Here is a 17,138-nt window from a genome sequence, read left to right as displayed (position 1 = left end):
TGAAGCAACTTGGCACGACACAGCAATGGAAGATGAGCGTATGGAGTCCCTGTAGATATGGGCATACCTGTCCTCAGGTACACCCATCGCTTTAGAGAGACAAAAAGCTATCACGTACATTTCTCCTATTGGATCCTTAACCACTGTCCTAGGAAAGGAAAGGGCAGAGGAAGTAGGAGGCAAGATAAAGGTTCAGGAACTTTGGAGAAGGTACTATTCAAGATCAAGGTCTCTTGGCCCTGCATAGCTTGGATGGAAGTGTCACTTTTAGGATCCACTGAAACCAAGGATCAGCCTTCAGGAAACCCTCACACTGGGTCCGAAGTGTGCATCTAGAGTGGTGTCTGTCCATTTCCCCAGGCCCTGGATTCCTGGAGAGCCCACACCAGAGCCCATATGCCTTAGAAGAGGGTAAACAGCTTGAGCCTTTACCCAGATGGTAGATTTCAGAGCCCCCAGAATACTATGTGCTGGTACCATTTTTTTAACTTGGCTAGAAAACTCTATTCGTTGAAACTTGGCTTGGAGGCTCGCTATTCTCTGGCAGTCTCTCCAAGTTTCTACATGGAGCCCTTCATAATGGAAATAAGCCCTGGAAAAGAGTGTTAGAACTAGATAAGCTGACTTCCCTCGTAAACACTGTAGGAAGGACCCTGGTTGGAGAGACATCCATTTCTGGACTCAGTGGTCTGCCAAATGAAATCTCCAGCATCACTGCTCAGTTAGTGGCAGAGGGAAAAAACAAACAGGTTTCTGCTTAGCCTCAACACCTTTCCCCATATAACCACCCAGGTAGGTCAAGCTCTTTAATGAAGTCAGTAACTGAATTTTAGCAAGCATCTCTGATGATTTGAGAAAGTCTGTCTGAATTGGTGTATTACATAGGATACTAATAATTAATACTGAGTCCTAACCATGTGTCCTAACCACCAGTTACATGGATTGACTCATTTAATTCTCACAATGACTCTATGATGTAAGAACACTTTTAATTCCCATTCTATAGATGAGAAAACTGAGGCACACATTACGTAGTGAGGCAACCAGAAAGAAGCCTGGGCAGTCTGCCTCCAGACCCTTATACAACCACTGGAAACATAGCCTGTGCCCCTGGGGTATAATTCTCTCTTGCTGGACAAACTGAGCCCTAGAGCAGGTAGGTAGCTTCTTTGACACTGGAGTCAGGGCCAATGGCTCCATGTTCCAGACCCCAAAACTTGTGGGGCTGCTTGGGGCAACAGCCACACCCGTGCTGACCCAGAATCCAGTGACCCCAACAGAATTTCCTTACTGGCATCCACTGTTCTGTCTCCTTTCTCTCCTTTCTCCCCTTTTGGGCCTCGATCACCTAGAACAGAGGAGGAAAACCCACATTAGAAATGGAAATAAATCCACATGGTGAACAAAGTCTTATCTGCAGGAGACATTAACCCCAAACCAGAGAAATGCTGAGGCAGGAGCCCGCAGACCTGCAGGGCATGTATGGCAGGAAGGGTAAGAGCTTGAGTCAGTTATGCTGTCTGTCCAGTCCTCCTTGGGAGCAGGGTGGGTGGGCACCAAGCCGAGACATTTCCTTCCCTCTTAATTAAAACACAGAGGACCATCGCAGCACGGACTTAAAGGAGTGCATGGTATCCCATAGGGAGCAGACAAAGAAAAGATATTCCTACTAAATAGCCAAAATTTTAGAAGCTTAAATCCAAGGTTGCTCTAATAAGCATGCAGGAAGAAAAGGAAGCAGGGAGGGTCTTCAGTTACAAGGAGAAACATAGGTTCTACATCGGGCAGATTTTTTGGTGAGGGAGGTTATACAACACGAGGGAGTTTCCAGGGAATTGTGGCATTTCCTTCCTAGGATATGGTTAAAAGAACAAAGCTCTTTTCTCAGCTAACACCTCACTCTACAAAGAAGTTGAAAGGTCCTGACACCACTCAAGGGGACATTAAAAAGACCAGGGGATTCCATCCAAGTGCCTCCAGAAAATCAACTACAAATCAAAAGCTTATGGCAAATTCTCTCATGAAAAAAAGGAAGCCAGCAAGTTCCAGGGGAAGATGCCTTGTGTGATCCAAGTTTTGGAAAAAAAAAAAAAACAACAACAAAGGCAACCATATATGTAAATATGAATGTGTTTTTGGAAAAAAGTCTGGCAGGATGTGCTCCAAAGCGTTTGCAGTAGTTACTCTGAAGAGTAAGCACCTAAGAGACCACGAAGGAGGGCACTCACTGTATACTTTAGACTTTATGCATTTCTGTATTGTTGAATTGTTTTTAGTAAGCATGCGCTGCTTTTGTAATGTGTTTTAAAAATCAATTTTTAAAAATGTGGATATAAGAGGAAGGAAAACCTCAGTCTGTTTAATCACCAGGCAGAAAGTAAAATAAAAATTCCCAGTGATCCAAGATCAACAGGTCATCCTTGATGTGGGGTGAGAACAAGGGAGGAGGCAAAGGCCAGGGAAAGAGTGTCAGATTTCTTCTGCAATGGTGCTAGGAGGTTTGGAGACTCGAAATGAACATGCAAAGATGGGCTCCCCTGAAAATGAACAAGGTGACTATTAACATGAAGGAAAACAAGTCAGAAGAAACACTATTGACAGTGGAAATCTGAGAACTGTTTAAAGTTTTAACTATTTGGGGGACCAAAAGACTATGACAAACTGTAAGGAATCTGGCCGTCCTGGGGGCAGGGGCTAGCCTGGGTTTGCAGTCTCTGTTCTCCTGGCCCGGTTTCCTCTCATTACGTCACTGAACTGCAAGCACAGGAACACGCCCTTGCATTTCTATAGTGCTTTAGAATTTACTGCGTTTTCACTCATATGCATTCCATGTAACCCTCATGAGAGCCCTGTGAAATATGGCATCATGAGGATTTCTAGTTTGGGGATGCAGAAACTGATGATTAAGGGGAATTCCCTGGTGGTTCAGTGGTTAGGACTCCACGCTTCCACTGCAGGGGGCATGGGTTCCATCCCTCATCCAGGAAGTAAGATCTCGCATGTCACATGGCATGGCCAAAAGGAAGAAAAGAAGCAGATGCTTAAGGAGATTCAGTGACTTGCTCAAGGTCACTCAGCGGGTCAGTGGCAGAACCAGAATTTGAGCCCAGTCCATAGTCCAGTGCCCAAGTTGGTGTTCAGGGGCGGGTGGTAAGCAAGCATGCTCTGAGATGCAGTGTTACCTTTGAAGCCACGCATGCCCATTGGCCCAGTAGCTCCCAGCTTCCCTTCATCACCCTTGGGGCCGGGCAGTCCTGGGGTCCCTCTCTCCCCTGGCAGACCTAGGGGAGACAAGAAAGTTTTGGGGCCTCAGACTCAGAACTGGAAGGGCCCTCAGTGACCACTGTCTGGCTCAACCATGCATCTTCCTGTTGCCTCTGCTTCTTGATTTTTTTCAGTTAAAGATGCTGCAAAAACAGACCTCAAAAGGCCAACACAAACTCTCCCCGTCAGCACCTTTAACCCAATGAGTCTGGATCCCTCCCCAAGAAAGGTCCGAGTCTATTGTGAGCAAGGTCGGAGGTGCCAAACTCATTTGGGCGAGCTCTCTTTAGCTCTCCCTATGCTGGAGATTTAGATTTGCAAAAAAATCTTGAGCCTTTTGAATGTGCCAGGCACTTTCCTGAATGCTTTTTATTAAGTATCTTATTTAATTCTGCCCATAATCTGAGGTGTTATTCCACCTGTATTACCAATGAGAAAACTGAGGCCCAGAGAGGTGAGGCAACCTGCCCAAGGTCACACAGCAGACACTGTTGGAGACAGGATCTTAGCCCTAATGGGTTGGCTTCATCTCATGCTGGATGAAAAGGGCTTATTGGTACTTAGGGTAGGAAGAAGAGGAAATCACTCCTCATTCCATAGAAAAAAAAAAATAGAAAGGTCCCTTCCCTGCAACAAACACAGGGAAGTGTAGAGAAGGGGATGGCAGGCTGACAAGGAGGGAGGAAGTCCAAAAGCTCAATAATTGGGGTGAGACAGGCTGTTGATCTATCAGGCCCCAGGGCTCCTGGCCCCAAGGCCCGTGACACCAGCTGCAGGTCACCATAGAGACCAGAAGTCAACAATTGCTTTTACCCAGTGAGGCCTCCACCCCTGGAGGCCTGACCTAAGCCCAAAGTTATCTCTGCAAAGCAGGGCACTCTGATTAACTAATTAATTGTTCTTTCCTGCTTTGAATGTTAGTTCGTTTTCTTTAACCTTTTTCCAAGACATGAAGAAATCTGCCTTTCACTTATGATTTCTCTACAGCAAACACCAAATGACCAGGGTCCCAAGAGGGTGGAAAGACCTCAGAAAAGGGCTTGATTCCTTTCCCCTCCGCCCCCTAACATAACATTCCTGTAGGCCAACAGCCCTGCTGTCATGGAATTCTGAATCTCATGCACGATATGCCCAGGGGTCCCCCATCCCATCACTGACTGAGGAAGAAAAAGACTGCTCTGGAAGCCCTTGAGGATCCTTAACTTCTGACTTTAGGGAGCTGCGCTGAGAGGCGGAGGCCAGGAGTGAAGGCCAGGCTGTGAGCTCCACCTCCACCACCAGCCTCTGCCTCCTCCCCTGTTTGCAGCCTCCTTAGAGATTTAGGAAGGAGAGGGTTTGGAAGTGTTATTCCTGACATAAATAAGCAGATACCTTTCCCCTGATAAGCCTCCCCTTTTCTTACATCACTTAGAATAGGGGTCCCCAACTTCCAGGATCTAATGCCTGATGATCTGAGGTGGAGCTGAAGTAATAATAATAGAAAAAAAGTGCACAGTAAATTTAAAGCACTTGACTCATCCCGAAACTATCTCCCCACCTCACCGTTCAAGGAAAAATTGTCTCCCATGAAATCGGTCCCTGGTGCCGAGAAGGTTGGGGACTGCTGACTTAGAAGACTCTAAGTGTGTGCATGCTCAGTCATTTCAGTTATGTTTGACTCTTTTCGACCTATGGACTATAGCCTTCCAGGCTTCTCTTGTCCATGGGATTCTCCAGGCAAGAATACCAGAGAGGGTTGCTGTGCCCTCCCCCTGGGGATCTTCCCAATCCAGGAAATCAAACTCATGTCTCCTTCGTCTCCTGCCCCCTGGGAAGCCCCAAGAAGACTCTACACTCTCCTAGAAAAATGCTGTTCACAGCAGAGGCTCCAGAATTGACAGGCTGGGATGCAAAGTTTGATAAGGCAATGGAACAGGAACTCCTGAGACAAGGCATCTAAGGAGAACACATTCTTTCCAGAAGGTCCCAAAGTACCCTCCCTGTCAGCTACTGGACCTTCCAGGCTGTCACTAGGGCAGGTAGCAGAGGGCAGGAGAGGACGGGTGTCTACTGACTGGGGTGGTTTCCGCAGAAGCAAGGGGTCAAGTGCTGGGGACCCAGGAAATGCCGAGGGGGTGTGGCATACTTGAAGGGTTGCTCTGGATCAGAGGACACCCTTGATTCCTTCTGATGATCCTGGTCTCAGGGGCCCTGACCTGGGGTTCAGGGAGCTGTAAGACTCCTGTGCACTCTTGTCCTTCAGATCCTGGTACTTTCTATGGAAAAGGATTTGCTCCATCTTAGTGTTACACTACTTAAAAAATGTTTTAAGCTTTCCAAATCAGAAAGAACTTATAATATTTTTTTAACTGACTTATATTAACAGCAGGGCTTTCCTGGTGACTCAGATGGTAAAGAATCCGCTTGCTACATGGAAGCCTGGGTTTGATCCCTGGGTGGGGAAGAGCTCCTGGAGGAGGGCATGGCAACCCACTTCAGTATTCTTACCTGGGAAATCCCATGGACAGAGGAGCTTGACAGCTACAGTCCACATGGTCACAAAGAGTCGGACACGACTGAGAGACTAAAACACACCACGTTACACCAACAACCTCTTAGTCTTTTAACAGAACAGGGCGTCTGAAGCTGAGTCAATTGGGGACTGTCCTGAGAGCCCCATCACCGACATCAACAATAAAACAGAAAGTCAGGGATGGATGGGAGAGCTCCTTCCCTTCCTGGTATGTCCAGGTCCCTCCCGGGGCCTCCATTACCTCGAAGTCCAGGTAGTCCAGGGATTCCAGGCTCGCCTTCTTTCCCTGCATCCCCGGGATCACCTTTGGGGCCCGGTGGTCCTGAAAGGGTGACAAACGGCACTCAGGTTAGAGGATGGCTTTCTGGAGCAGGTCGCCTGCTGAGGAAACAAAAACCCCCTCCGCGGAGCTTCCCTGGCGGGTCAGCTGTTAAGAACCTGTCTTGTGATGCAGCCACACGGGTTTGATTCCTGGTCAGGGAACTAAGGTTCCACATGATGCAGAGCAGCTAAGCCCTCAGGCCACAACTACTGAGCCCACAGGCCACAGTGAAAGATTCCGTGTGCTGCAACTAAGACCCGAGGCAGCCAAATAAATATTAAAAAGAAAAAAACCCCTCACTCCTACAGAAAGGAAGTGTCAAAAATATGCTTTGGAGGCACATGGGGCTCTATTTAGTCCACCTTTGTATGTGTGTGTGTTGTGGGTGGGGGAGGCAGAAATCGGGGAAACCTTCCTGGAAGAAGTAACATCCACAGTGAAATTGCAAGGAGGAACAGAAGTGGCTAAGTAAAGGGAGGAGTGGGAGTGTGTTATGGACTGAATGTCTGTGGCTCCCTCATCCCAACATCAAAGGTATGTGTTGAAGCCCTACCCTCCTATGTGATGGTATTTGGAGTTGGGGCCTTTTGGGAGGTGATTAAGGTTAGATGAAGTCATGAGGGTGGGGCCCCATAATGGGATTAGTGCCCTTATAAGAAGAGACCTCTGAGAGCAGTCTCTCTCCCTCCCTTCCTCACACTTGTACTGGCAAGCATGCTTTCTCTGCTATAGGAGGATGTGGCAAGAAGGCAGCCATTGCCAGGATGAAGGCTTGCATCTGAACCCAATCCTGGTCTCAGACTTCCAACTTCCAGAACTGTGAGAAGGAAAACTCTGCCTTTTAAGCCACCCACCCAGTCTGTGGTATTGTTGTTTAGTTGCTATGTTCTGATTCTCTGTGATCCCATGGACTACAGCCCGCCAGGCTTCTCTGTCCATGGGATTTCCCAGGCAAGAATACTGGAGTGGGTTGCCATTTCCTTCTCCAGGGGATCTTCCCGACTCAGGGATCAAACCCAAGTCTCCTGAATTGGCAGCTGGATTCTTTATCACTGAACCACCAGGGAAGCCCATGGTATTGTTATAACAGCCTTAACTATCTAAGACACAGTGAAAGGGGAAAGTTTCAGGCAGAGAGAACAATCCCCATAAGAGCTTAAAGATCTGTGAGAGTTGGTAGGATTGGAAGCCAGGGGGACACATGATGGGGTAAGAAGGATGAGAAAGTAGAGGGTCTCTGAGGCCTGGTGCAAGTGTTGAACTTGACCCCGAGGGCACCAGAAGCCACAGGAGGGACCTGAAATACAAGTGTGGCCAGATCTGCACACAAGGAAGAGTGCTCGGGCTGCGGTGTTGGAAAAGGGATGGGAACAGGGGGAAATAAAGGCAGGGAGGCTAAGGAGGAGGTTGCACCCAGCTGAGAGGTAGGGGAGCCCTGAATTAGGGAAGTAGCCATGAGGAGGGATGTCAGTGGCTGTTAAGAAGTAGAAGAGACAGACCTTGACTAATGTAGGTGAAAGCAGAGGAGGCAGCCAGGATCAGGTTCAGATTTCTAGCTTGAGCACCTGGATGGAAGAAGGGGTTTCTAAATGCTCCCTGGTGGGGCCTCCTTCCACGGTGAGGCTGCAGCATGGCAGGGATTCTAGCCTGTGTGATCCGACTCAGTCCACACATTCTGGGTTCAGATGACCACACAGCCAGCTAATGAGTGAGGGAGCCGTGGATCAGCTCAGGGCTGTCTGGCCCCATCAACCCGGCCTCGCTCATCATGCTAGACGTCACATCATTCCCAGAAGAGACCTGTCCCTCATGCCCTGCAGCCTGCTATTCCCAGGCTGGTGAGCCAGGGGGCCCTCCCCATCAATCTCCTATCACTACCTGCCCCACCAAGGCTGCTCATTGCCACTCTCGTGGCCAAGCCTTCTCTGATCCATCATTCCTGCCACATGTGGGCAGGGCCTGTTTGAACACATGTCCTTGATACAATCTGATGCTTATCCCACACTGCCATGTCCTGTAGTCACAAGTGTACATGTTCTCTTTTTCCCAAGAAAATGGCCAGCTCCCCGAGACAGGACCACACCCTTGGCATCCCTGTACTGGCTGTGAAGACCCAGATTCTAAACTCTCCATTCTGGCTGCTCAGTGAGACAAAAAAGAGGACCAAGGAAAATGCCCCAACTGTACTGCGCTGGGTCAAACTGTCCCTGCCAATTTCAGGTCCACCCGGGATCTCAGAATACGACTTTCTTTGAAAAGAGAGTCTTGGCTGCTGTAATTAATTAAAATGAGGTCAGACTGGAGTAGGGTGGGTCCTAACCCAATTTCTGGTGTCCTGACAGACAGACACACGGGCAGAAGGCCAGGTGACCATGGAGGCCGAGGTTGGAATGACGCGTCTACAGGCCAAGGAACACCACAGATAGCCAGCAACATCAGAAGTAGAGAAAGAGGCCAAGAAAGATCCTCCCCCAGAGCTTTTAGAGGGAGGATGGTCCTGTGCACACCTGGATCTCAGACTTCCAGCCTGCGGAACAGTGAGAGAATCGATTTCTGTTGTTTCAAGTCACCCAGGGGCTTCCCTGGTGGCTCAGTGGTAAAGAACCCTCCTGCCAATGCAGGAGACTTGGGTTCGATCCCTGGATCAAGAAGATCCCCTGGAGGAGGAAATGGCAACCCACTCCAGTATTCTTGCCTGGGAAATCCCATGGACAGAGGAGCCTGGTGGGCTACAGTCCATGGGGTCGCAAAGAGTTGGACATAACTGAGTAAACAACAAAAAGCCACCCAAGTTGTGCTGCTCTGCCATGCAGCCCTAGGAAACCGAAACATGTATACTCGCCCCCTAGCAGTCATGCTTGCTCAATAAATACTTGCCGAATGAACGAGTATATGAGATCAGAGGGTGTTAAGACACACAAAACAGCCAGGCAGCCAAGATCAAGATGTACTGATACATTCCCAAAGTTGGCACTGTCCTCAGACCCTAACCAAAGTTGACAGCGGTTTAAGAATCCAATGGCATGAGAACAGAGGAAAAAAGGAATCAACAATTGAAAAGTGCACAAATCATTAAACAAGGCATGGATCATGTGAGGAGGACCGCGGTTTGTAATCATCTTCCTCTCTTCACCAGGGCTTCCCTGGTGGCTTGGCGGGTAAAGAATCCGCCTGCAATGTGGGAGACCTGGGTTCGATCCCTGGGTTAGGAAGATCCCCTGGAGAAGGGAGCGGCTACTACTACTATCTACTCCAGTACTCTGGCCTGGAGAAACCTATGGACTGTACAGTCCAAGGGGTCGCTAAGAGGCGGACACGACTGATCCACTTTCACTCCTCTTTTATAGGAAGAAAAACAAAGTAAGACTGGCCATGGGGACCTCAGCTTCCAGACAATAGGACCGAGACACCACACCTGTCAGGAACACGCCTAAGATTATACTGCAGAGAAAGAGAGGGGGAAGAAGCAAGTGAGCTTTATAATGCCCACGCCAGCAATCCCCTGGCCAGGTCAAGGCTGCAGCAAAGGTTGCTGACAGCAGTTCCTGAATCTCTGTCATCACAGTCACAGGGCTGTCACCCTCTCCTGCCCCCAGACCACTCCACCCCTTCTCACTCTTCCCTGCTCCTTCCTGCCCTCCTTCCTGCCCTAGGAAACTCAGCACCCTGGGCTCAACCAGGTCACTGATGCTAGAGACCACATCCTCCATTTCTTCTATTCACTCCAAGGTGGGTGTGACCCAACACATGGACCTTCCCAGCAGTAGTTCTGGCAAAAACAGGATGCTATCTCTTGGACTAACTCTGATGGAGAGGCATCAAGGAGACAGACATCACTTGGAAGGTGGGATTTGAGGATGGAGATCTTGGGTTCAAATTCTGGGTCTGTAAAATCTAAGTAGAAATTCCTTCCTCAGGTATTTGCAGTGAGGAGTAAGGGAACTCAGTGACATGGTGGATATAAATGGGCTTGAGAACCTGTGAGTGGTAAGACTGTCCCTGACCACTTGTACCCTACTCTTCAAAATGCTTCATCAGAACTATGCTGAGATTACTGAGGATGGCTATTAGAATAGCCCCATCTGAAACCCCCCTGCCAGTTCAATAAGAGCCAGATTCTAAAAATATCCTACACGTGGATAGAGTTTTTAAGATACAACTAAGTGCTTAGTGTGGGCTTCCCTGGAGGCTCAGTGGTAGAGAATCTGCCTGCCAATGTCTGGGTTGGGAAGATCCCCTGGAGAAGGAAATGGCAATCCACTCCAGTATTCTTGCTTGGGGAATCTCATGGACAGAGGAGCCTGGTGGGCTATACTCCATGAAGTCGTGACGAGCCAGACATGACTGAGAGACTAAACAACAACAGCAAGTGGTTAGTGAAGACCTTTACTAGAGATTAACTGGGAAGAAGCAAGGGTGGCTAGTAAAGGCAGGTGCTGATTTCCAGGGCTTAGTCGTGTCCTCGGGTGGTACTAGCCAGGCTGACTCAGAGGAGCCTGGAATGTGGCCAGTCTGGGTCTCAAGGGGCCAGGCTGTCTGGAGCTCTGAGGACCAAGCACTTCTTCAAATCAGCGCTGACTGCTGGTGATGCATTCTTGAGAGCTATTTGTTCCTGTTCAGTCGCTAAGTCATGCCTGATTCTTTGCGACCCCATGGACTGCAGCACACCAGGCCTCCCTGTCCCTAACCAGCTCCCAGAGTGTGCCCAAGTTCATGTCTATTGAGTTCGTGATGCCATCCCACCGTCTCATCCTGTTACTTCCTTCTCCTCCTGCCCTCAATCTTTCCCAGCATCAAGGTCTCCTCCAATGAGTCAGCTCTTTGCATTAGGTGACCAAAGTATTGGAGTTTCAGTTTCAGCATCAGTCCTTCCAATGAACACCCAGGACTGATCTCCTTTAGGGTGGACTGGTTTGATCTCCCTGCTGTCCAAGGGACTCTCAAGAGTCTTCTCCAACACCACAGTTCAAAAGCATCAATTCTTCGATGCTCAGCCTTCTTTACAGTCCAACTCTCACACCCATACATGACTACTGAAAACCTAACTCAGGATCTGACTACTCAGGACCTGACTTGATGTCATGTTCTCAGGAAGCCAGGCTGACAATCTGGAGCTTGCTTGGACTCCTCCCTTTCCTCTGCCCCACCCCCTTCACGGCTCTCATCCAGGTGATTCCCGAGGCTTGTCTCTCCCTCCTTCCTTCCTGTCTCCTTCATAGGGGTGGAGCCCTTTCTGGCTCCAGCTTCTCTCAATGACCCACTGTTGCTGTCCAATTGATCCCATCAAAATCAGGTGAACTCAGAACCCTCGGAAGCCCCTCACACTACGACGAGCAGCCCTCTCTGTTGGAGACTCCTGCAAATCATTCCCAACCTGACCCCTTCTGCAAACTCACAGTCTGATGCTTCTCAATACAAACTCTCCTCCACCTCAGCCAAAGCTTTCTCCTCATGGTGTCCCCAAATACTAGCCAAGTCCTTTCCCTTCTCAGAGGCCTGTCGCTCTCAGCTCTGAAGCTCACCTTCACACTCACCCCTCTGATCTCAGAGGGCACCAGGGCGGAACCCCCACATCTCAGAGCTGGGAGGAGCCACGAGCATCACTGTGCACAGATTCCCCAGGGAAGCATCCAAGACTGGACAGGCCACTCTGTATCCACGTGCCTGTCACTGTCACTCCTCTCAGACTGTGGTCCCCAAGGAGAAGAGGCCTACCTGTGGGGCTAAAGCCCCGCTCTCCATGGCCCTGGGCCCCACATAGCATCCAGCACATGAGTGAGATTCAAGGAATGACTTCTGGGGAGTCATGGAAGCTGCTATATGGTGTAAGCCATCCCAGTGGTCCCTGCATGAGCATTGTTTTTAATTTTATTGTAGTATAGTTGATTTATAATGCTGTGCTAGTTTCTTCTATTTAGCAAAGTGACTCAGTTATATATCTATAATATTTTTATATTTACAATATGCCGACAAAGTCTGTCTAGTCAAAACTATGGTTTTTCCAGTGGTCATGTATGGATGTGAGAGTTGGACTATAAAGAAGGCTGAACACTGACAGGATCAATCAGACAGCAACAGTGGGTAAGAGAGAGAAGCTGGAGCCAGGAAGGGAGGCCGGGAGGACCCCAATGAGGGAGGCAGTGAGGAAGGGGGGAGAGACAAGCCTCGGGAATCACCTGGATGAGAGCCGTGAAGGGGGTTGGGGCAGAGGAAAGGGAGGAGTCCAAGCAAGCTCCAGATTGTCAGCCTGGCTTCCTGAGAACATGACATCAAGTCAGGTCCTGAGTAGTCAGATCCTGAGTTAGGTTTTCAGTAGTCATATACGGGTGTGAGAGTTGGACTGTAAAGAAAGCTGAGCATCAGAGAATCAATGCTTTTGAACTGTGGTGTTGGAGAAGACTCTTGAGAGTCCCTTGGACCGCAAGGAGATCAAACCAGTCCATCCTAAAGGAAATCAGTCCTGAATATTCAGTGGACAGATGAATGGAGTTCATTCAAAGGACAGATGCTGAAGTTGAAACTCCAACACTTTGGCCACCTGATGCGAAGAACTGACTCATTGGAAAAGACCCTGATGCTGGGAAAGACTGAAGGCAGGAGGAGATGGGGACGACAGAGGGAGAGATGGTTGGATGGCATCACTGACTCAATGGACATGAGTTTGAGCAAGCTCTGGAAGATAGTGAAGGACAGGGAAGCCTGGCGTGCTGAAGTTCATGGGGTCACAAACAGTCGGACACAACTTAGTGACTGACCTGAACTGATATATTTCATACTTTCCATTACAGTTTACCACAGGATACTGAATATAGTTCCTGTGCTACAGAGTAGGCCCATGCTGTTTATCCATTCTATACCTAATACTTCTCATCTGCTAATCCCAAACTCCCAATCCATCCCTCCCTGCCTCCCCCTCCCCCGGGCAACCACAAGTCTGTCCTCTGTATCTCTGAGTCTGTTTCTGTTTCATAGACATGTTGATCCGTATCATACTTCAGATTCCACATGTAAGTGACATCATATGATATTTGTCTTTCTCTGCCTGATTTACTTAGTATGATCATCTCTAGGCCCATTCATGTTCCTGCAAATGCATTTTTTCATTTTCTTTGAGTAATATTCGGATGAGTTTTAAGATTCTCACCATCTACGCCATCTCATCTTTTCTATCACTGGAGCAGGTCGGAAAAGAGGTAAGCTGGGACAGGAGGAGCAGAGTCCACTTCTCCTCAATCATAGGAACAGACCAGAGTCCCTCACTGTGCTTCTGGCCTGGTGTCAACATTCTTCTCCCAGCTCCTGCCACAGAGGACAGGGGAAGTGGGAGCAGAGCAGTCCCATGCCTAGGTCCCTGCCTGTCCACCGGTCTAGCCCACCCCCCAGTGCAATTCTGCACCCACCCAACTGCCCTGAGCCGCTTCAGCTGGAAGCATCTCCAGCTCAGAACAAAGGATCTGGGGACTGGGGAGAAGGCCTTCTCCTGGTGGCACAGATGGTAAAGAATCCGCCTGCAAGGTGGGAGACCTGGGTTCGATCCCTGGGTCGGGAAGATCCCATGGAGGAGGATATGGCTACCCACTCCAGTATTCTTGCCTGGACAACCCCATGGACAGAGAAGACTGGCAGGTGACAGTTCACGGGGTCACGAAGAGTCGGACACAACTGAGCGACTGAGCACGCATGCACACTGGGCAGAAACACCAGGATTCTTCTGAGGATCAGCCATCGGGAAGGGAAAGACAATTCATTCTCCCTTCCCGGATCCTGGAATGAGAGATGCAGTGGGGGACCCGTGGGTGCTGGAATCTAGACAATGACCTGCCAAGAACAAATGTTCACTGATAGCTGATGCGGCAGGCCTGAAGCCAGAGAACAGTGACCCGAGACTGTAATGTAAACACTCCAGCAGAAGTATGCTAATCCCAGGCCGGCTGCTGGAGGTGGGGTCCCGCAAGTAATGGCTCTGCTTCCACTTCCCTGATGTCACTGGGGCTCCGGATTCTCGTCACTGACGTTTACACTGACATTTTACACTGTCGTGAGCTCTCGAGCCTCATTTCGTGCACCCTCTCTGGGGCCCCAAGTATATGCACCAGGCTGTGGCCAGCCTGCAAAGCCAGCTTTCCCCAGAGCCTCAGGCAAAGGGTCAGTGGGCAAGGCTGGGTGCAACCAATGACTTCCACAGCATGCATTCCCCTCCTGTCCCAGCAGGACCTCACCTCACCTGTGCTCTGACCTGTTCCAATGAAACAGAGACGATGAGACAGTGACAGTGTGAACGAGGAGAAGCTTAAAGCTCATTCAAGGGACTTCCCTGGTGGTCCAGTGGTTAAGAATCCGCCTGCCAACGCAGGGGACATGCATTCAATCCCTGGTCTGGGAACAAAGATCCCACATGTCACAGGGCAGCTAAGCCCGTGTGTCACAACTACTGAAGCCCCTGCACCCTAGAGCCTGTGCTCCAAACAAGAGAAGCCACATGAGAAACTCACCCACTGCGACTAGAGAAAGACTGCACACAGCAACGAAGAGCCTACAGAAGACGCAGGGTAGCCAAAAATAAATAAATTCTTAAAAAAAAAAGAAAGCTCATTCAAATATTATCTGCTCCATTCCCCTCCCAGCAGAGTTGGATGTGGAAGGTGAAACAATAGAGCCCCCTGCCACTCGCTGTGAGGGGAGGTGGAGACACAGTCCCTACATATGAATATTTGTTGAATGGGACTCTCTACTAGATGGTCTATTTTTTTCCCTGAAAAAGCAGCCCACAGATAAGTATGCTTTGCCAACTTGCTTTCATGAATTGAGAGATGAATTTTCTAGCCCAGCAGGGCCACTGGCTGGGGATTTGATGTCAGCAGGTCATTTCTCTGCTCTGAGCTTCCAGGGCCTTAACTACAAAACGAGGGATGGGCTAGTTGATTTCAGAGCCCATCTGTCACTCTAACCTTCTGGGAGTCTACGAACATCCATGTAGTGAACAGAGCCTGCTGCAGCTGAACACGTGGCTGCAGAGTCTTGCCGTCAGGCCCCTGCTCACACACTACCCCTCCTGGGAGCCTCCCCTCTCTGGTTAGCTTTCCTTCTCCTGGAACGCCTCACCTGCCTGATCATCTAGGTTCTCTGCTTCTTTCAGCACCGCAGAGAGATTTCAACAGTCCTGATCAGTGCTGAGAACGCAAAGCAGGAAACAGAGGGCACCACGGTGAATGTACACAAAAGACAAGCCAGAGGCAAAACCCGTAGAAAACTGTGGAACAAAGTGAGAGAATGCAACCATTTGGGGTCATGCTCAAGAATAACATAAACAAGTTCATATATATAAAAATATACACAGTGGAGCATTTGTGGATTCTGAGCCAGGAAAAGGCAGAGTGGGAGGGTGTGCGGTGTGTGTCTGTGTTTAAAGACTGAGTGGAACTGAACAAAACTAGTCAACAAAAGCCACTCAGACCACAATATACAAATTCAGCAAAGCTTATCTGCTAAAAATCCCTTATCCAAAAGCCAGGGTAGAGTTTTGTGTTGTTGCAGTTACATGGTAATTATATTCCGCTATGCCAAAGGGAACTCTCTTTAATCACACCATTTGGGTCCCCAGCAACTTCCCCAGCAACCATGAGAGAGGGAGGAGGGACAGGGAGATACAGCACAGTGGAGGTCCTGGGAGGGGCAGGGGCCAAATGGTGCTCATCTCTGAAGAGCCAGCAGCCCATCAAGAATGCAGAGCTTGGGATGTCCCCTGTGGCTCAGCGGTAAAGAATCCTCCTACCAATTCAGGGGGTTTGATCCCTGGTCCAGGGAGATTCCACATGCCACGGGGCAACTAAGCCCTCATGCTGCAACTACTGAGCCGTACTCTAGAGCCCGTGCTCCGAAACTAGAGAAGTCACCACAGTAAGTCCATGCACCACACCGGACAAAGCCCGGTGCAGCAACGAAGACCCAGCACAGCCCAAAGTAAATAAATAAATACGAATTTTAAAAAGATGTGAAGCTTGAAGACTACAAGGCAGTCCTGGGCAGAACTCAGAGGAAATTTCGGTATAAAGGAAGCAAGGGTGGAACTTAGTTTCAGAACCAAAGAAAGACCGCTCGGAGGATTCCACTGGAAGAACCATGGCAAATGGGTGATCTGGAGCTGTTTTAGCTTGAGCCAAAAGGAGAGTGGACTCAGAAACTAAGAATGTGAAATGCTCGATAAGGCCAAGGAGGCTGCACCAGCAAGAAGCACGGGGACATCATCTGTGGACCGGAAGAGGAAGGGAGGGGGAGTGCCTGGTGGAAAAGTGTTCCCTTGAAAGTGTTACTCACTCAGTTGTGTCTGACTCTTTGGAACCCCATGGACTGTAGCCTGCCAGGCTTCTCTGTCCATGGGATTCTCCAGGCAAGAATACTAGAGTGGATTGCCATTCCCTTCTTCAGGGGATCTTCCTGACCCAGGGATAGAACCTGGGTCTCCTGCATCGGAGGCAGAATCTTTACCATCTGACCCACGGGAAAGCCCAAACAGGAGTGACTACCTCCCAATATAGGGATAGACCTGAGGGACCACTCTCTCTTCTGTCTTCATGGCTCCTAGCCAGTCTCTCTCCGCCCTGGAAAGTACCATACTTAGTGACAAAAACATGTTTTTTTTGAGCCAGAAAGACCCACTTTGAACCTTGGCTTTGTCACTTTGTTACTTGCCAATTGTAATAAACATTGGGAAATTCATCAGTTTCTCAACTATAAAATGGGTTCAGGGACTTCCCTGGGAGTCTAGTGGTTAGGACTCTGCACTTCCACTGCAGGGGGCTCAGGTTCAATCCCTGTTTGGGGAACTAAGATCTCACATGCCACGTGGCATGGCCAAAAAAAAAAAAAGATAAAATGGGTTCAGTAACACCATTTTTGTAGGATGTGAGGATTAGCAATCGTTAATGTCCATGTAGAAAATTAAAGTTGACAAAATGTCTGTTCACCTGTAGGTTCACTGTAGGTTATGATTCAGCGTCGCTGCTATTACTAAGTACTGACCAGATTGGGGTGGTGCTTCCC

The 17,138-nt window shown here is 49.2% G+C and overlaps 1 protein-coding gene across 1 annotated transcript in view; it reads right to left on the bottom strand.

Annotated features, from left to right (window-relative positions):
- SCARA5 (scavenger receptor class A member 5) overlaps positions 1-17,138 on the bottom strand; it is a 133,427-nt gene that overhangs the window by 35,899 nt on the left and 80,390 nt on the right. Inside the window, exons 5-7 of the mRNA XM_061425063.1 lie at positions 6,018-6,098; positions 3,183-3,281; positions 1,292-1,348 (exon numbers count right to left, since the gene is read on the bottom strand). Of these exons, the coding sequence (XP_061281047.1) occupies positions 1,292-1,348; positions 3,183-3,281; positions 6,018-6,098 (237 nt within the window). The remainder of the gene's footprint in view (positions 1-1,291; positions 1,349-3,182; positions 3,282-6,017; positions 6,099-17,138) is intronic.

Source organism: Bos javanicus, chromosome 8, assembly GCF_032452875.1.
Source record: "Bos javanicus breed banteng chromosome 8, ARS-OSU_banteng_1.0, whole genome shotgun sequence".
NCBI classification, from domain to species: domain Eukaryota; kingdom Metazoa; phylum Chordata; class Mammalia; order Artiodactyla; family Bovidae; genus Bos; species Bos javanicus.
This window is presented reverse-complemented; position numbering and strand designations above follow the sequence as displayed.